The 21,139-nt window shown below is 48.3% G+C and overlaps 1 protein-coding gene across 3 annotated transcripts in view; it reads left to right on the top strand.

Annotated features, from left to right (window-relative positions):
- GAB2 (GRB2 associated binding protein 2) overlaps window positions 1-21,139 on the top strand; it is a 93,299-nt gene that overhangs the window by 33,880 nt on the left and 38,280 nt on the right. For all 3 annotated transcript variants that reach the window (XM_048294378.1, XM_048294377.1, XM_048294376.1), the window contains exon 2: window positions 18,760-19,060. In XM_048294378.1, the coding sequence (XP_048150335.1) occupies window positions 18,760-19,060 (301 nt within the window). The remainder of the gene's footprint in view (window positions 1-18,759; window positions 19,061-21,139) is intronic.

Raw genomic sequence — 21,139 nt, 5'->3', positions numbered from 1 at the left:
CTGCCCTGGGCCCCGTAACGTGCTCGGAGTGATGATCCCACCGTGCCTTGCTGGGAGGATGATTAATGCCTGCAAAGTGCTTTGAGAACATCAGATTAGTAGGACAGAGCCTCATTATTGTATTAGCAATCACCGGATCCTTGGCGTTTTTCACTCTCAGCGCACTTAGAGCCACATCTAAAAGCCAAATGCTGTTTACTAGCAAACCTCTCTGCGTTTGGATACTTTGGGGAGGGCTTTTTGTGTTGTTCACAGGTTTATTTTTAATGATGCACCTGTGGTCCAGACTCCTGCGGGGTCCCCACAAACCACTGCCTGGCTTTTCATGCAAACACTGTGCAGATTAAAAATAAAGACCACTGGGTATTCACTGTTATAACTATAGAAACCAAATATTTGCTTCAACTATAAAAGGCAGGAGTATTTATGAGTACAAGGCAAAAAGGCTTTTCCAGCCGAAGTGGAATGTATTTTAGTTCTGCAGGCTATTTATAGATAGGCAGCCACTCTAAATTTGAATCTTCCCTTCCGTAAGCAATTTTTTTGTGCCTACTGGGATATATCTTCGTCTGGGGTTTAGCAACGTCACTCCAGGGAGTCAAAACAGTTTGGAGTCACCCTATGAGACATAAGACATGGTGACTTGTTTTGGGGGGTTTCTCTGGCAGTTTTGTGAAGCCACAGAAGTTAGCTTGAAAGATGAATAAGTATTTCCTTTGACTGTAAATTAAATATTTTGATTTGGAGCTATTGTTTTAACCCTTCCAATTTAAAAGTAAGTGTGACTTTGAACTGAAAAATCCGTAGTTATGAAATGCTAAAATTAATTGTTTCAGGAGCTTGGAAGGGAAACTAAAGGATGTTTTTCTCCAACCAAAGAGAAAAAAAAATTTGCAGAATTATTATGAATTAACAAAAAATTTCTTGCCATATCTGTCCTAAGGTTTCAGCTAAAAATCAGCCCCCATCCCTGTGCTTTAGATTTGAAACTGGTGGTGATAGAAGAGAAAAACAGGGTGTAGGTGGGGAAGTGTGCTCATCAAGCAACCTGAAGACCTGCTGGGAGCAGGGCTGTGTGGTGTTAGATACCACTTGCCCTTACCTTGATGAGCACCAGCATCTAAGAACCTTCTCCTTGTTGGCATCCATAGATATGAAACCTGATGTAAGGGTTGTGTGTGCTTCTCTGAGTCCCATCGTGACACCACAGGTGCTACAGAGACCTAGAGAGCAGCTGTAAGGTGAGGGAGCTTCAGTAAATCTACATGGAGATACCCAAGCCCCAGTTAGCAAAGGTGGTGAGTGAGTGCCTACATTCCTGCTCATCCTAGTCTGTAAAACTCCCTGGGTGATTTCCCTCTTGTCCTTGGTGTTTACACCCTTCAAATATTTGCAGACAGCAGAGTTGCCAAGCCCCTGCTAAGCTGCCGTTAAGCCAAGCTAAACACATGAGCTCAGAAAGTCAGTCTCTCTGACTCCATGATAATAGTTTGCTTTGTTCTTCGCTGAATTTCATGCAGTTTATTGACATTTTCCTGGGATCCTGGCACCTGAACCTGATGGTGATACAGGAGGTGCCATCCTAGAAGAAAACCAGATGATGAATAGGGAATCCAGGTGCCTGTGGCATATGAAGCCAGAAGGAGTGCTGGTTTTCATAGGGTCTAGGTGCTTCCTGGTCTTATTTGACCAAGTGCGACAGGAGGTGGCCCCAAGGCCCCTTGGCTGAACCCAGGGACCAGCTAATCATGGCCAGCTGTTAACCCAGCTCCACCCTGTTCACTATTAATACAGGACCGATCATTGTGGAGGTCAGTGGGCGCCTGTCTCGTGGTCCTTTCTTGGACTCATCCCTCCTGTCTTATCCTTAGTGAAGCTATCTGAAACTGAGCTTTGCCAGACTCAAACCCCTCTGAAGACCTGCAGCATTCAAGAGGATCTTCAGAGCTTCTCTCCCAACTCACCTGTGTGTGTATGGGCTTCTTTCTCCCATAGAAAATAATCCTACTAAGCCTTATCTCTAGACATAATCATACAATTTTTGAAGGCCAGACTGGGCTTGCTGGCAGATCTTCCCAGTCTTCATTCTTCCATGCTCCTGCTGTTATAATCTCTCACTTGATTTTGCTGGCTGTAACAAGGAGACATCCTTGGCTTGACATCGGACTTTCTTCTACATCCTGGGATGCTACGGTTATCAGGAGTGCCTGGGCTACACATGGAGCCCACCCTTGCTGTGAAGGACAGCTGGTCTCCAGTGTTTGCTCAGGGTGGAGAACCCAGCAGGGTCTTCATTGCTCATCCTTGCTGGTGGGAGGGTGAGAGGCCACGTGTAGACAGGTCAGGGATCCACAATGGGCTTCACTCCTATTTACACAGCTGCAGAAGCCACTTGAGCTCACAAAGGGCATCCATGGAGTCAACACAAACCATGTGCAGAAGGCTGCTGCAGCTTGGTGGGGCAGCATTAGGCTGGACTGGGAGCACAGGGATGCACGGGACGTTCAGGAAGTTCACAGCAAGAGCAAGCATGAGATCCCCTGCACATCAGGAGATGATGTAATAAGGAGTGCCTTCCCTCAGACTCTTGCAGAGCACAGGGAATATCCTTGGAAAAACATATCCTTGGAAACACCCAGCCAAAGAATCTGAGGTGTCAGATACCAGTGTAGACTCCCCATCTTTCTTTCCCAAACCCAACAGCCTATGCAAGCTGGGGCAGAAAAGCCATGTGCTCCATGCATTCTCCAGCACAGCCAGAGAAGTCCCATATTTTATTAATGTTGATTTCTAAAGATGAAATGCCTCCAAAGGAGTTTGTAAATAGGGGCCTGTGCAGGAACACAGTGACTCTTATCACCTGTAGGTGCAATCCCTGATCATGGCATGCCTGCGTGCCCATGCCCACACCTTGGTCCCCTGCTCGGTTCTGTGAGCCAGAGATAACTGCACTGAAATATGGAGGGTTGTACTGGTGGGAGAGACACACCAGTGTGTCAGATAAGCAGCAAAATTTAAATTAAGCAGCAAAATTTAAATTAAGCAGTGCTGGGATGGAGGTGCAGCACCCTAAAGCAGAGGTGAGAACATCTTTCAACTTCACTGTGCACGGACCTGAGCCACCAGATCACCAAGCTCGGCCTGCCCTGCCAAAGAATTTGAGGATAAGGGCTCACAGCGAGAGCTGGACCTGTTTTTCCCTGGCAGTCCATGCAAGGCAGTCCTTACAGCTTCTGAGCAAATCACTTGGAGAAACTCCATGCTCCCTTTGGAAAGTGTCTGTAGTAGTCCACGACCCCAGATTGCTTGAGGGACACCTCTGAAGGCCACACTTGGCTCAGCAGGTCAGATCCTTCATGAAGGTTGGCCACAAAGAACATTTTCTTCTGGCCTGCCTGGTCCAGACACGGTGTTCCTGTTCCAAGATGGATCCCAGATGTGTGTTAACATTACAAATACATCTCAAATCCCAGCTGCCAAGTCCTCCACCCCCATCCCAGTCCATCGTCTGGGATGATTAACACATCCTGCAATAAAACTCATCAGTTACTGCTCTTTCCACCCTTCTTTGCTGCAGGTTCAGGTTCCCACGTGCTGTTTTCTACCTCTCTGTTTACAGAACTGGTGCAGGCAGAAAAATTATTCCTCAGCCATCATATAACTGCACTTTCCACCTCCAAAGTATTTTTGCAGATGGCAGTTCAGTAATTTTTTTGTAACATCCTTCTGAGATTGAGTCTTTATTTGACACTTGGAAAAAGGTGGCACAACAGGGTAAAACTCCTTTCTCCAGGGGTTTTTGACAGATTAATGGCAGCTGCAGCATCAGATCTCACAAACTCCTACCTCCCAACCTTGCATTCAGCCTTCTGCTGCAGTTTATTCTGTTCAACCCCATTTTGGGTATTTCAGCTCATCTAACACCCAGGATATGTGAGCTTTATGAAACTAAGAATAAGCAGGGGTTAATGTGTTGCACTGTCTATCTCCAAGGTCCTTCCTCCAGGTCATTTCTTTAGGGGTGAAATTTGCGATAGTTTTTTGGTGTCCTCATGAACCTTTCTTTGCTTATTCCCTTAGTATCAAAGTTATTTGGCAGTCCCTTTGCTTGAGATAAAGAGCATCACATAAGAATGAGCCACAGAAAAGCATTTGAGTTTTAGTACACTCCCTAGCAGGAACCTGGTGTGACAGTCGGGGCAATGAGCAGGGCACAGGATGGAGTTCACAACCCCCCCCAGGTTTGAAGGCACTTTGTGGTGTCTTTGTCATTGCTGCACTTTCCAGGTGCTTTCTCAGTGATGAAAGCAAATGGAGCTTTTGTGTCCTCTCTAAAAACCTGAGAGTCCTGTAGAGTCTGAGCACTTTGCAGGCTGCCTTTCTGGGAGGAGAGCAGCTTTATCTTTATGACACTAATGGAAAAACAAGACCTAATGACGGCTAACCCTGCTCATTTCACTTACAGGGCTCCTTTTGGTGCCAAGTGGTGTTTGTGCTGTCAGTTTGGCTCTTGCTCAGCAGTGCCCTGCTCCTCTACATCCCATACGAGTTTGAATCAGGGATTTTTGTGGAGCAAATCTTGTGATTCTCTTGCTAGAGAAACACAGGAGCAGGTAAGAGGAGAGTCTGAGTGTAGGTCTGGACACCTTTGCCTGGAGGATGGTCTTTGCTGCCTCATGAGCAAATCCCACCATGCATGGATGGTTCATCCACCGCCCTTCATCATGTTTCCCATTTAGGTTGTTAGAGAAAGCAACATGGGGAGAAATCAAGGTTTCTTTCCCAAACCCACAGGTTGAGGGAGGGATGAGCACTGTGTAGGAAGAGGGACCGGGAAGTCTTGTTTCTCTGGCTGTGTCCATGTGGCGTATGGGCTGAATGTTTCCTTTGTGGTTTGGTCTGTGAAGGCTTGTGTCCAGCCCTTTGCTCTTGTGCCAGGGAGTCCTGGCACTTCCATCCTGGAGCTGTCTCACTGAGACAAAGGACATCAGTCTGTGCACAACTTCCCCAGCTCTCCCTTTTGCCCTTCTGACGGTTTTGTGTTGGAGTGGAGCATGTTTAAGTGGGTCAACAAAGAGGTCATTTTTCCCAGTGCAAAGTACCCTAATAAATTAACCAGTGAGAATTTTAATAATACATGAAAGGAGAGAGGTTTGCTGCTTTTGGAAAGGCTTTTCAGCTATTGATGGGGTCAACAGCTGGGTCAGTGGCTGTTGGGATTCCGGTGGAGGGAGAGGTGCTGGGCATCATCCTCCAGCGATGACCACATCCGTGCCATCAGGACAAACACAGAGCTACCCCTGTATCAGCCCACTGATACAAGTGTTGTTATTGGTTTTTGAACACACATTAATAGGCAGATGGAGGAACTGCTGTGGAGTGCTGGTAATGTGGAATTAGTACCCACCCTGCTGTCTGCTCCTTTGAAGCCTGAGGCACATGGGCTCCAAGCTGGGCTTCCAGCTGGGTTTTCAAAATGAAGAGACTTGTGTGATCAGTCGGGGGAAACAGTAGACTACCTCAGTTGTGTCTGGCTGCAGCCACTTTTAACGGAATCATTTAAACTTAAGGAGAAAAAGCTAATCCACAGAAGCCACACAAAACAGTCCTGTTGATCTGGTAGATCCTTGGCTGTTCTAAAGTGTTTTTCAGTACCTTGGCTGATTTACTTCCATTTGGCTTCCTTGATTTTAAAGAAGTCTTTAAACAAGGCAATATTACCATGATCCCAGGTTATTCTTCTGCCCCATCCAGTCAGACTTGTGGGCATTTCTTGGGTCAGAGTCAGAATATTTAATGTTCTCACTGTGCTGTTGGTCGGACGGGAAACAGGAATGACCAGAAATCCTGTAGCATCCGAAATATACAATTGCAAGGGCTTCTATAGACTCTAATTTTTAAAAGACAATAGTGATGTGACTATTCATTAGGAGAAGGTTATCTTTGAATGGCCAACTTCTCATCCATTTGATCTTCTCATCCATGCTGACTAAACCGTACTACTTTTTATCATGTGACCTATTATGCACTTGAGTTCCCAGAACCAAATAGACTATTTGAGCTCAGGAATCTCTTCCCCAGGCTTTGTTTGCTGGCAGAAGGCAAAGGCTGGGGCAGACACGTGGTTAATCAAGTGCCTCAGCACTATGTTGACTGCTGTTCCTGAAGGCCATGATAGACTCTGCCAGTGCCCAGTCATCTGCTATTGCTGCACCCATTTAACGCTGGTCATCTGCCTTTGAGGTGCTACCTTTTGGGGTGGGTTGTTCCTCCTGCAAGGAAGCCAAGGGCTTTCCTTGCTCTCTTCCAACTTCTTTGTGGGTGGTCTCTGGAGACTGCATCTCCTAAAGCCTTCTGCTGCAACCAAAACTCTCAATGACCGTCTTGTCTGATTTTTGTAAGGGTTCCCATCACTGAAGGACCATGGAGAAGTTTGAAAATCTGGTATTTTAGGAAAAGATGAGCAGAGCAATATGAAAAGCTCATGGAGGTCTAGGAAGCAGTAGTCTTCTCGCCTTTCCACCAAAGCATGGAAAAAGAAGACAACAGCTTTCCAGATACGGGAGAAACAGATTAGGTTAATCCTGATTAAGGGAGTTACTGCCAATCCAGAAGGTAGAAGAAATGTTCAGAAGGGACTCCCTAGGCAGCAATAGGTCGATGCCCAGCATCAATCCTGGGCCAAATGGTGGAGCCCACAGGTCTGCGGATGGCAGGCGAGCTGTCGGGTAATGAGCGCAGTCCATACAGCCCCAAGCACCTGGCAAGTGAAATAAAACCTGGCAGATCCCAGGAAGATGTCACCCACAAATGGGGCTCTTCTTCATGCCATTTTTCAGGGATTAATACTAAGTCTCAGCATTTCCCTAAGTGAAGCAGATCTAATGGCTCCTGTGGGGAGAAGCTGCCAGTGGCACAAAGGGTAATGAAACGGTAAATGTTGAAGACAAATTCATCAGACAGGGCAGTCTGGATCACTTGGCAAGCAGAGCACATTTGAAAAAAATATGTTAGAAGACAGCCCAATGCAAAATTGAACATCAAAGGAGAAAGAAAGAAGATTGTTCCTACAGAAAGGGGCAGTGAATCACCAAATGCAGGGTTTTCTGGCCTTGATAGAAAGAAACTGCATGAGCAGCTCCTGATGTGAGTTGAGGCTGCTGCAGAAACAGCTACAGTGACCTTTGATGTCTAAATGAAGGGGTAGGAGGTGCCTTTATTTCTCCTTATGTACAACAACAGCAAAATGTGTTAGAGTAGCTGGCTACTAATGTTGATGCCGAAGAGGAAGAAAGGAAAAATGACAGTATTGCGGAAATAGCACAGAAGTTCTTAGACTGGCAGCTGGTTAGTTTTCTGGAAGAGATGAGAGGTTGGAATAGCCAAGTGATTGTGATATTTTCTCTCTGTGAACATGCTAAGGGATCTCCAGTGTAGTGGAAAAGGGCATCACGAGAGCCCTTTGCAAGATGTCAAACCCACAAAGTGACAGATTGGAAGCAACCCCCTCCTTGTTTTTTTTCTTTCAGGAGGTGGTGGCTAAATATGATGACAAATGAATGGTTAATGGGGTCCATATGGGCATAAATGTGCATTTAATTAAAAGCCTGTGATATAAAAGAAATCAGTTTACAATCATAATAATTCAGGTTGGGAGGGACATTAGGAGTCCTGAACTGCCTGAATCTGTGATTCTCACAGGTGTGGGGGAACTTGGAGAAAATTTCCTTTTGTAGGCACAGGGTTGTGGAACTGGAAGTGTTGTGAGGACTCAACACAGAACCCAGCCTAGTACTGTCACTGACAGATGTTTTGGCTATTGGGCACATCTGGAAAGATGTACCTCACTGTAGCAGGCTTGAAATCAGCAATCTACATATTTTAGCTGGCCACCCTCAACCAGCTGTGCAACAGGTAAGATCTGGACCCTTGTATGGTGCAGATCTAGGGTTGTCCTCACATGTACCCTGAATTATCCCCCACTTCCCTCCAACCTGTGAGCCCGTCTGCCTGAGCTTGGTGCCTGTCAGGAGAGCAGTGGGCAGGGCTGCGAGCTGGCAGGGCTGAAGGAGAGCCTCAGGGAGTGTCTATGTGTGCACGTGCTTTCTGTGAGTGTCTGCTGGAAACCAGTAAGGTTCCATAGGGTCCTGACAGAAGGATGAGATAATTAAGTCTCCATAAGTTTCATCCAAAAGGGTGAGCTGAAAGAGGAGAGAAATCATTTTTAGCTAAGGAAAGGCTTTCACACGAGCTTACATGTTATGCAGCACCAGGGAATCCACTCATTAGGGTGCCCTTTCAAGCTGCAGGAATGAACCTGAGGCCCTAAAATCAACTAAACCATGAGAATCCAGCTGATGGGTGAGTACCATTGGTGCTGATCTCCACGGAGCTGTCTTTCTCATAGCAGCTTTTGGCTCCATTTTTCCCTTTTGCCCACATTTAATGCGTTTGGCCTCACAGCCTCCTGCCTCTCTGTCTTGCCAAAATGGAAACACCCACATTTCCCGGAGCAAAGCAAGGGCATCATGTGAAGCCATGAAGGTTGAGCTCTGCCATAAGGGTCGGTGTGAACAGTGCTGCCTCCCTTGCCCCTTCCAAGCCTGGCACATTTGAACATCTGTAGAGGGCCGCTCCCAAGTCCTTTTAGTGTGGAATGTTGCACAGTGGTCAGTGAGCCAGCATCTAGGCTGGCAAGACTCCCTCCTCTTCCTCCTCCTCATAGTATTTTCCCTGTTGTTAACAGTTTTCGTTGCAGACATCCATCATCATACACAGTGGCACTCAGTGACCTTGGGGGGATTTTGTTTCTGTGACCTTGTTCAGGCTCCAGTTGGGGCCAGCTAAACTTGAATCCTCCTGAGCATCCTTCAGCGTAGTCATTCCTGTGTTGCCCAAAGGAGAGTCTCCTTCTGTGTGTCCTGAGCCTGGCTCCTGTTACTTTCCTGTGATGTCCTGTCGTTCTTGTCTTAGGCGAGAGTGAGTAAGTCATCTCCACCACCTTCTCCCTGCCACTGATGGTTTCCTCAGCATCTCTCCTATCCTGACCCTTTTCCAGACCTGTGTCACTAGTTCCTTGCAGAGAAGCCCTTTGATCTTCCCTGTTGCCCACTTTGTGCCAGCAGCTGTGATGTTGGCCCTGCCACCCAGACAGCTACCATGAGGAGGTGCAAAGGGTTGTCTAGCAGACTGTGAGTTCAGTGTGAGTCGAATCAGGCTAATTTCTCCCATTGCAGAGGTTAGTCGAGCTGGAAATGGTTACAGACCATTAAAGAGACAGCTCATTAAAGTGGCTGAAAATTAACAAGCCTCAGAGCTTTTCTAAAATTAGAAACCATTCCTGGAAAGGCAAGCCTATCCCAAATATCCTGCTACAAGGCAGACTCCTTTAGATTGCAGGAGAAACATCCTCACACTTTACTATCAGCTTCAGCCCCACAATATCTCCAGTTCATCATATCAAACCAAATTGGGTGGTTGTTTTTTGCTGTGCATAGAGCCTGTTAAGCTCAGAAGAGTCTCAGTATCACCCTGTAAGGCACTTTTTTTACAGCCTTTAAGCAAAGGAGGTGGCATGCTAAGGGAAGGGGAAAGCATCCTGACATACCTCTCATTCCTGATATCCAATTCTAAGTTCATCTGTATTTCCATCTGCCTTCACCTGAGAGATTGAGGGCAGAGCAGTTTAATTACGGGATTCACTGCTAGAGCTGACATGGGTGTGTATCTCCAATTTATTAAAACTAAATCTCCGTTTGGCTTTTTCAGATTCTTTTCTGTGTTCAAAAGCACTGCTTTAAATCAGCCTTGCTTTGAAACACAAGCAGTGTTCAGGGTTTGGAAAGGATAGCAAATAGATGGCAGCCCCTTCCCTGTCTCCCTTTGGGTCTCATGGATGCTCGTGGATGTGGGACAAAAGAAACCCCAAAGTGCAATTCCCTTCCTGGAAATCTTCTCTTAGCCACACCCAAGCCTGGTGAAAGTAAACCTTGTCCTCTCCTGAGCATCGTCCTGGATGTCACAGAGGGCTGGCAAGAGGTGACACAGGGTGGGAGAACAGCCACAACCTCCAGGAGGAGGCAGAGGGGACATGTGCAGTGCTGTTTTGTCTCATGAAGCCCATCCCTGAGCACTCATGGGGTGAGGCATCTGTGCAATGAGCTGTTTGTGAGCAGAGACTGGTGTACATTTGCCAAAGAAGCCTGGGGCAGGAACTGTGGCTCCTGCCAGCACAGAGTAGGTGCTTTTGGAGCAGATCCCTGTTTGCAGAATCATAGAATGGTTTGGGTTGGAAGGGACCTTAAAGATCATCTAGCTCCAACCTCTCTGCCACAGGCAGGGACACCTTCCAGTAGACCAGGTTGCTCAAAGCCCCATCCAACCTGGCCTGGAACACTTCCAGGGATGGGGCATCCACAGCTTCTCTGGGCAATGAGAGTAGGAATTCGAGGTAGCCCAAAGCTAGGGGAGAGGGAAGGGAAATTGCTGACAGTGCTGTGGAATTTATTTTGCTCTTGCGGAGGCCAGAAAGCTAGAAAAACTCAGTTATCAAAATGCTTTGCTCTAAGTCATTTATTCATGCTGTGTTCCCATGTCCAGCCCTGCTTGTGTAATGGCCAGGAAAACTCTTATCAGAGACTGATACCAGAGTCTCAGGGGAGAGAAAAAATCTCTGAAAAGCAGTTTGCTTTTGCTTCCAGAAGCCCAAAGCTGAAAAAAGCAAACTAAACTCTGCTCTTGGTGTGCTCACATGGCATGGGCTGACTTGCTCTGGTGGGCTGGTCGGCTCTAGAGTGCGGGATTGAGTGTAGTCTGTGGTGGCAGCTGGGTTTTGCAAACAGACTTGGAGAACACCCGCCTTGATGTGCATCATGTAAAATATGTGTGGCTGTAGTATCACAATATATGTGGTAAGTGAAATATCATATCACAGGCTGCTGGGACATCCTGTTTGGTGGTTGCAGCCCCGTGTCCTGTCAGCATTCAAAGCGGCCACAAGGTACAAGCCTGGGTATCCTCTATCCCAGTCAGGTACACCCATCCACCTGCCTGCACCTCCTCTGGGTGCTGCTCCAGTGCCCCACAAAGGATGTGCCAGGCAGGGCGGTGGGAGGGATTTCAGCTAGGAATAACAGAGTGGAATACAGAACAGGGCTGAATAGCAGGAAATAATTCCAGATAACAAAATCCATGCGCAGCGGCAGGAATGCACTGGAGGTTCAGCACATGGACCATTTGCAGCCAGCCCCGAGTCAAGAGCTAGGCTCCAGGTTCTTCCTGTGAACCCCTTGCTTTCCTAGCACCTTCCCACTTGCAAAAGTGCCGTGCAGCTTTCAGCAGAAGGAATTACCCAGAAAAGGTTGCTTTAGTCAATGAGAGTTGAAAAATGCCTGTGCTAGCCATTCCCATTCTAAATGCTGCGGGTGGATGTGCGATGGGTGGCTGCGCTGGTCCCACGTCAGAACTCAGGGTCTGAGTGGTCTCATCAGGTCTCCCTATGACAAGTTCAGCACTCCTCACTGGGAGTGGACGTAATTATGGAAGAGTAATTTAGATTTGGAGATAACTAAGGTCAGAAGAGACCTTTGGAGGTCTCTGAACCAACCTCCGACTCAAGGTGAGGCCAGCTCAAAGCTAGGGCCAACTCTGGAGGTAAATCTTGTTACTCCTGGTCTTGTCCTGGCAGGTTCTGATTATCTCCAAAATGGACATCACCCCATCTGGGGATTTTTTGTTCTACCCCTCATTGTGAAGCCTTTTCCGTGCATTTAATGAGACTTTTCTGTTGCTTCTCATGCTATCCCCATGCTTCTCCTGGTAGAGTTTACGTCCATCCTTTCTACACCCTCCAGACAGGAGCACTACTGGACCTCCCAGGGTTTCCCATGTCCATCTTTCTCAGACAGTCACAGCTTGTCTGGTGGTGTAAGTGCAGCCTCACTATTTTGTATTTAGTTTTTCCATTCCATCCTTAATCAGGCGCTCCAGCATCCCATCAGAAATGCTGTCAGTGCCCTCACATCCCAGAGAGAAATCTTTATTTTCATAAGATTGACCATGCAGCACAAGGCTACTGAAATCTTTCCAACCGGAGAACTCCCGTAAAATAAATACGAAGGGAAATGTTTTCCACATTGTGTCACTTCTGTGCTGCTTGTCCCATTCACAGAGGGTGGAGGTGGGGAACGGGTCCTCCTGCTCACACCAGTGTACCTGTAGCTCCGAGCCATCCCAGACCCTTCCTTCCCTGGTAGCAAACATCTCTGATGGCAGGAGCTGTTTTTGAAGCTTATGGTTTTTTAAATGATCTTACAAATAAAGAGGCTTTAGCTTGTGTTTGTGCCTCACCTCCCTGAAACCCCCTCTCACCCAGCTGTGAGTGATGCTCGGTGCAGGACATCTCCTGCTGGCTCTGCTGCCCTTGGGTGGATGTCACATGTAGTGATTCCATGTGTGCTCTGAAGCCTAATTACACCTCCGAGAGTGGGGAAAAAAATCCCAGGACGGAAGGTCAGTTTGACAGCCTGAGATATGCACTGGGTTGGGGGGTTTTTGCATCACCTTCCCTCGGTTCCTCAGCAAGGAAGAGCCTCTTTGTACCCCAGCAAGGTTTCCTGTGCCCCGCAGGGTGTTGCAGCTGCAGCGTGGTGTTATTAGCGCTGCCAATCACAGCTCCCCCAAAGCAGTGCTGATAATGAACCCACCGTGAACTCGGCCACGGCTGGGGCGTGATTAACAGGGAACAGCCTCCATCCCTTTGAAGGGTGCGAGGAGCGGGGCTGGGACCTGTCTGTTCCCAGTATCATGTGGAAAGGTGCTGTGAGCGTGCAGCAGGCAAGGAGAACCCCGGGGGATCTGGAAGGGCAGGAGTGGGGCTCAGGGAGCTCCCGTTTGCTCTGGGAACTGGGGACATTGGGGCTGTGTGAGAGGAATCAGCCAACAGAAACATTACCTGCGCAGACAGAGGGGGCTTCTTTGCTGCTTACAAATCTACTTCCAAGCCACATTTCCTTTGAGTTAGCACTAGCACAGGGAGGGAAGAGGTGTTCTTGCATGAATAATAAAACCAGCATCCTCCTGTCCATCAGACGAGATAAAAAGCCCCCAGGGACACAGAGGAAGACAACATTATTATACAGGTCACCAGTAGGTTATTCTGCAGTTCTCCTGTATGGGGCTTCACTCGCTGATGCTGGTAGCACCAGCCACTATAGGGGACCACGTTCCTCCTACAGGGCTGTGGGGAGGGGTGGGCAGGACAGGATCCACCCCAGTGCCGCGTAACACAGTCCAACAGCTGTAATTGTTGCAGATGGCAAGAACGGTAGCACCACTGAAGGACCCAAGCCGCTCTATCCCCCTTTCCCAGGGGTGATCTTGCCAGGATGGCTAAAGTGGTGGCAGCCTGGAGAGGACATCAAGGTGACACAGTGACTGGGAAGAACAGTGACACCTTTCCAGGTGTTGTGGTCCTTCTCACGTGCTCCTGAAGTGTGAACTCCTCTCTGCCATGGCAGATGCGCCAGGAGCCAGAGGGAGAACGTGCTCACTGGGGTGCAAGACTAATCTTCACTGCAGAGTGAAAACTGGGGGCATGTGTGGCTGGGACAGACTCATGGCTTTCTGTGGATATGGTGGCACCCCCAGTGGCAGCTGGTGGCCGCAGGAGCAATGACAGGAGACATCCTGCACCCAGGGCTCCTCTAGTTCTGGGCAGATCTGGGACACAAGCACCTGCTTGCCCTGCTGTGGGGTTTCCTGCTTGAATCACTCAGTCCCCGGCTTCATCTTGGTGTGAGAAATTTTCCTGATGTCATGGCTAGGTCGCTCATCCTGCCTGCCACCTTGGATTAGATCCCGTGATTTGTGTCAGATCAGATTTTGGAAGGTTTATTTCACACTACTGGTGTGCAGTGCTGGTGGGCATGAAGTTGGTGTCAGGGGGAGAAGGTACAGGACAGAAAGATTTCCTGGGAAAAATACATGTTCTTCTCTTCTTCTCTCTTCTCTTCTCTTCTCTTCTCTTCTCTTCTCTTCTCTTCTCTTCTCTTCTCTTCTCTTCTCTTCTCTTCTCTTCTCTTCTCCCTATATATGCTATACAGGTGTGGTGGTAAAAATATTAGTATTTCAGATTAGAGAGATGTGGCTCAGAAGTTGATCCTAATTGAAAGAGCATCCCTTTCAACTCAAAGCTAACAGTCTCTGACTGTTTCAAACTCCTCATTTTGGAGCTAAGATAATACTGGGTGGGCCACTCCCACAGGCCCCACCAAGAGCCATCTCTCCATGTTGTCATTTTTGATTCCTTCTCAGGATTGTGGCACTTGCCAAGTTCTCCGGGGATGGATACCTGGCTTTACTGACATTTAAATTATTATTTTCCTCACCTCTTTTCTTTTTTTCTGAAAGAGCAGTTAGGCTGGATCTCTGTGTTCACTTTGCAGAGAACAGGGGAGCAGGGAGGAAGATGCTGTCTGAATGTCCCTCAATATAACCGTGATTAATAAAGCGTCTCTCTGGGCTGTCAGTTAAAGCATTTGGATTTTTAGGCACTTGGCGGCCCCAGATTCTCTGAGCTCTCTGCCCTGATGCCACCAGCTCTGTCACAGCATTGTGCCATCAGGACAGCCACAGGGGACATGAGAGACGTCACTCCTGGAGTGGTGGGGTGGTATCTCCTACCATCCATGATGATATCTCAGTTGCTCAAGAGCAGCCACCTCTTTGGTTCAGCTCTTCTCACCCAGCAGAAGGAACACGAAGGGTCCCAACCACTGCCTGAACCCGCCCGAGCATCCCTGCTAAGTACACTCAGCCAGTGAACCCAGCAGCACTACCTCACCTCTGCCAGCCCAGCTCTCCATAAAACAACCAGCTCCAGGCAGCATCCAGCTGGAAAGAGCTCCATTTTGTAAACTTTAACTTTGCCATGGCTCTGTTGAGGTGGAAAGCAGCTGAGCAGCAGCAGCCTCGAACCCAGGGAGGATTCGCATCACAATAGCAGCGCGATGAGCACTTTTTTTTAACAAACGAATCTTTAAAAGAAGTACTTGCCAAGTGTCAAAATATTCCTCAATGATATTAAGGGCCTTTGGCAGCCGTAATTTAACCGTGAAGGAACCTGATGCCGGCAAAGGACCGCACAGCTGGAAATTTGTGCTGCAGAGCACCATTTTATGGCTGTTAAGCTGTTGGCCTCTCAACGTTGTAAAGCTGTTAAACAAACACAGCCCTTGGCTCACAACACATGTCAGGGAGGCACAGTGTTTTGGCAGGAGCGGACTCATGGCAACAGGGGCTTCAACAGAGCTGTGAAGAAATAAAAATAAGCAGAGAAGGAAAATTCAGGTGTAGGATGAGATGCCCATTGGCCAGCACAGCCTCATGCTGGGAGAAGGTGGTCTTGGAAAGCGTGTGTAGGTTCACATGGAGTTGCATCCTCCCCTGGTTTGGCACGAGCTGAGATTGCCATGCACATATGGATCCCATACATCTCACCTCTGTCATAGCTGGTGATCAGTAGACCCTTAAATCACTCTCTTGCAGGAAAGTGATATTCTAGGGAAGCCTAAACATGGAAGATTCGGATGGTATTGATTCAGCTTTGAATGGGGAAATTGGTGTCCCAGGAGGGTGGGCCACATGCTGCAAACTACATATCCTTTGCTGCATATGGTGACATGTTGAAGCAAGCTGAGTTAGTGCCAAGAGATGCTCCAAGAGCAGCCACAGCCTGGCAAACACAAGCTGAGCCCTGGTCCCAATAAAGGCACAGCAAATCCACAGGGAAAAAATAAAATACACTTGCTGAGCCCAGTACTCAAAAATCCAGAGAAATCCAGAGGCTCCTATTTCTTTAGCGTTTACTTCCATTCTCTTCTAGTTATCATTGCTTATTCCTCTGACTTGGAAGCTGATCTTAGGAGGCAGCAACAGCTGGTCCTGCTGTGGGGAAGTGTGGTAGGAGATGCCTCCAGCTGTGCTGCCTGCAGCCATCTGTCCAGGACGGGCACTCCAGAGACTGCTGCCATGAGCTCTTCTGGGTCAGAAGCTGTATTAGAAGAACACCAGTGACTCTTTATCATCAGGAGGGCACCGTGCAGAGATGGACAGGGTGGTCTTCCCAGGCTTGTGGGGCTCCTGCCCTGTCCAGTGGTCCCACCCTCCAATGCTACTCCAGCTCCTGAAGCTTTCCAATAAATTTTGTGCTGGCAAGACCCATTCTTTCACAACCAGCCTATGTTAAAACTTATCCAAAACCACCAGACCTGTGTGTTATACTGTTTTCTCTGTCAGATCTTGACTGTGTGGTACTTTCCATTGCTACCAGACAGACTAAAGAGAACTGGAGGAGTTGTGGCTCTCACACTGGTGATAAAAAGAGAAGTTGTGGTAGCATCATTGGTCTTGCTTTGCAGCAGTTCCTCCTGTTTTTTCCACGAAAACTCTAAATTCTGGAGTCTAGTTTCTGTACTTCGTGGGTTTTGTAATTCAGCATCTCAGCCATGAAGGGAGGCTGGAAGACTGGACTCCAGATGGCTGGAAAGCAGCAAGCTAAGCAGGAAGAACGGGCGCTGGATGTCTGCATTCAGGTGCTGGTTCATATGGTTGCACAACTCCATCTTCTTGCAGTCCCCTCGCTGACTTGCCCCCCCCCACACACCTCATGTATTCCCTTGTCTTAGTCCTGCCAGGTGGCTGCAAAGAAATGACTCAGTGTTAACAGGAAGAAGCTAATGGGACATTTACCACCTAGAACTAGGAAAAAAGTGTTCATGAATTTGTTTCCCGATGCTTTGGGTGATCTGTTTTGAGGAGATGGACTAGTGAATTATTGCTGCTGCCTGGTGAAATTGGTTTTTTCCCTCACTGATGGACACAGCTCCACTGTGTCTATTTTGTCACTCAAAAGCAGCCATTTTGATGAGAAGTGGGTGAGATTAAGCCAAAATCTGCCAGCCTTGCACATCCTCTTGCTAAGCAATTTGCTGCTTCGCTGCCTTTGGAAGATTGCACTGAAGTTGCTTTCCCGGCACTAGGAGCCGTTTTGAGAATTAGTGCAAAACGAATTCGATTACAAAGCTCAAAGACACCGACAAAAGCTATTTTTAAGCTTTTGAGAAGTGTGGTCTGAATCAGACTGTTCAGGGGAAACATCACAGGAGTTTCTTACCCTTACTTCAGCCACAAAAGTCTCGAAAATTGTGGGATCCTGGTGCAGTTGGCTGGCTGAGATCTAGCACATGCCCATCACCAATATGCAAAGCCTGTGGTCAGCACCTGGGGAGCATCATGAGGGACCCACAACACTGCTCGCCTTGGTGCCTCCCTTGGGTTACTAAAGGTGTTTGTGGCTGTTGGTTCTTCCTTCTTAGAAATATCGTGTGCTTCCTCATAACACAACCCCTTGTAACCATCAGAACTCCAAAACTGGTTATATTCATATTAAAATATGAATAAGGTAAATCTCATTCAAAATGCACCACTGTTCAGAGCCAGGGCAGGATGGTGGGGATCGCATCCCCTCCCTTGGCATCCTCTAGTATGAACTGAGGTCTGTGTCAGGCAACACAGGAGCACTGGTCATAATTTCCATCATGCTTATCCACAGGCACCTCTCAAACCTTTGCTGCCTTCAAAGACAGCCTGAACAAGCTGTTTTAAGGACTGCACTTAGATGTAATCCTTCCCTTCCTTAGGCCATGGGAGCTGAGGCCTCTGCAAGGGAGCATAGCTCTCCAAAAGGGAGCAGCTCAAGGTGGTCCCTCAGCCCTGTGCATCCCTCATGCAGGTGCCATGATCCTCATGCAGAGCACACCCCAAAAAACACACTGCCCACCTCATGGGATGGGGGGTTACACCTGCACAGTTTCAGCATTTAGCACATTTTCCTTGTGTCTATTCCCCCTCCTGTGGGCTCCCAACTGTGTCTGGCATGGGGAGGGCAGCAGGGCCGCAGCTCTCAGGGCCAGGGCTGATGGCTGACATTTATTTTGCTGGTTCACTTCAAACTCCACAGCCCTCTGAGTCCATGCCGCGGGTAGTTTGGCCGGGGGCAGCTGCCAGCAGTGCTTGGAAGGATCAATGATAACCTTTTCCTTTGCAAAGGAGTTACCTATGTGCCAGGGAGCAGAGGATGCTGAAAAACAAATGAAGCTGGGATTCTCCGTGGGTCTCCCTGGCATTATTCCTGATATTTAAAAAAAACAAACCAGTTCTCCTTTGGTTTTATTAGTATTTCTATCCTGGCATTTAAACAGAGATGGGATTGCCGTGGTCAGTATCTGCAGACACATCCTACGATGCTCTCGGGGGTTTCTCTGAAGGTTAGGACACTCAGAGTGCTGCATCCAAAGTGCCTCAGCTCCTCCGAGCTGCTGGAAGGCATTTTGGCATTGCGATGCCTGGTAATGCCACTGCACAGATTATCCCACATCACGGGGAGAAGGGCATTTGGGTCCTGGGAACATGGCTGGGCTGTAGGGTAGGAGCAAGGTTCCTCTGAGCCCCAAGACTGGCACCTTTTGGGGTCATCTTATGCTACAATGCTATTTCAGTATTTAATTCTCCTGGATTTTAGTATCAAACTGAAGAACTGAGCTGAGTCTGTGCACCTCTTGCAGGTATGCCTGAGCAGCATCCCAGAGCACCCCATGAGAGAAGTGTCACGTGCCTCTGTGTCACCCTGTGCCTAGCAGTGGTTTTTCGCTCTCACAGATTCAGTGATGAGGTTCATGCTTGCTCTTGTCTTGGTTTCAGGCATGGAAGAAACGCTGGTTCATCCTGCGCAGCGGTCGGATGAGTGGTGACCCTGACGTCCTGGAGTACTACAAAAATGACCACTCCAAGAAACCTTTGCGTGTCATCAACCTCAATTTCTGTGAGCAAGTGGACGCGGGCCTGACCTTCAACAAGAAGGAGCTGCAAGACAGCTACATCTTCGACATCAAAACAAGTGACAGGACCTTCTACCTGGTGGCTGAGACAGAGGACGACATGAACAAATGGGTTCGCAGTATCTGCCAGATCTGTGGCTTCAACCAGTCTGAGGAGAACACAGGTACCATGAGAGACAGGTCCATGGCTAAGAGCATCTTCTCTCCTGTCCTCCCAGTGGGCCTGGCTCCTCTTTCAGATCATACCTGTAGGAGGGGGGTGCAGCCTGCCACGTGGGGGGGCTGGGGGGGGGCTGAAGTGGGAAATGGATGGACATATGGGAAACTTTCATGAGGCTTTCCTGTCTTTGGCATTGGAAGAGTTCTCTTGGCTATCGTGAGAGCCAATCACCTAATTCATTTTTATCCTCTATAACTGTAGATCTTTCAGTCTCTTACAAGAAGTTGATGGTGTTTGGGGACGTTTTTAGCTGTAGCCTTTGTCCCTATCCATCACCAAAACCCTTTGAGAGTGGTGGGAACCAGCAGTGAAAATCCCCTTTGTTCAGAGGTTTCAGTCCCTTGGTGGAGTAGGGGGAGAAGCTTTACTTGGAACCATTTTCCTCTCCAGTGCTGACAGGCTCTCATGTGAAGGACAGACATGCTCCCTGCACCTGCATCCCCATCTCTTCCTGGGACCCTCAGGGAAAGGACTGGGAGGGGGAAGGAAAACTCCAGGTAGTGTATGTGCAGTGGTGGGACCTATTGTCTGAGTTGTGCTCCACCATCCAAACTCAGTTGCACTTAGGCAAGCCTCTGCATTAAGCACTGGTGAGCTTCCTTTGCTTTCCCAGCACCACGAGGGCACACCTAACTCCTGAGTGAGATGGGATGGGGCAGTGAGCCTGGGGTGCAGCTCTGCAGTCAGCTGCTCATCCCATTACATGTGGTAGCACCTCTGGCTATCTCTGCTTCATCTCATCCATGGTCCAGTCTCATCCAAGGGACTCCAGGCCTGTGCTCTGCCTACATGAAACTCCCTATAATAACGTCCAGCTTGAATCTGTTTTGGTCCCTCGTGGAGCAGCTGCCATCCGCAGGAGCTGAAACCCTGCCAAGAGCTTGTCAGGCAGGACAGCAAACAAAGCATCGCAGCAGCACGGATGCGATCTTCGGTGACTGACGCATGAAGGAGGATGTCACCTTGGCAATGGGTGCACAAGTGGTAGAAAGGATCCTTGATAACGTCGCCAGCCAGCTCTTTCAGGGAAAGGTCAGGCTAAATAAATTACATACCGTTCCAATGTCAGCAGCGCAGGCCTCGAGGTTCAGCAAAATTGTTCAGGCCCCTTTTTTAAGAGCTGTTTCATTGCAGGGTTTTCCATTTTGCGTGCATTCAGCTGGGGGAACTGTTTTTCTTCTCATTTAGTAAAATGAGCTTTCAGCCCAGTGGCAGCAGGATCGATACGGGACTTCAGTGAAATATAAATCTGGGCAGCAAAAGGAAAAACAATCTCCCGCTTCCAAGTACATCTGTCCCAAAGGGCACACAGGGATCATCAGGCTGCAGAGATCCAAGCACTATTCCCTGCAGGATCATGGAGTGACATCAGCAAAAGAGGAACAAAAATCCCTATTTGTAACAGAATCACAGCTCGTTAATGCTGTAGGGAAAGTACCCACTTGAAACAGTACCCAGCTGCCAAAGCGTGATTTTCTGAGTAAGCCAAGAAAAAGCCTGCAATGGCAAATGCAGCAGATGTGTCCAGATGCTGCAGCAAAGAGGGAGCATGAATTATTCAGGGCTGCTGCTTCGCTTTGGTCCTTGCCAAAGCAGTGACTCCATGCTCACCTTTCCTTCACCATCCCTGCTAAATAACGGCAAATAAATCATCAATTTCCCAAAGTGAGTAATGTTCATTTGAAGAACCCGTGGCCTGAGGCTGGGCAGAGAAGTTGAGGGATCATTGGAGCATGATGGATGTGGGGAGTCCTGTCCATCTTGGCATATATAAGCTCGTCACGCATCCTTCGTGAGGTGTCAGCTGGAGGGAGTAATGAAACAGTCATAGCCATGTTTGTAACTGTGCTGTGCTGTGCTCCCTCTTCATCACCTCCTTGAAGTCAAGGGTGGATGGATGGGAGAGGATCAAAAGTTTGTGCAAGATTAAGGCAGTTCCTGGGTAGAAACAGAGCTTGGGACACTTGGCATTTCATTCTTGGACCTTTCTCCCCTCATCCTCAAGCTTCTCTGTGCCTTGTGG

Source organism: Corvus hawaiiensis, chromosome 2 (genome assembly GCF_020740725.1).
Source record: "Corvus hawaiiensis isolate bCorHaw1 chromosome 2, bCorHaw1.pri.cur, whole genome shotgun sequence".
Lineage (NCBI taxonomy): Eukaryota > Metazoa > Chordata > Aves > Passeriformes > Corvidae > Corvus > Corvus hawaiiensis.
The sequence above is the reverse complement of the archived record's forward strand: the minus strand, read 5'-3'. Positions and strand labels throughout refer to the sequence as shown.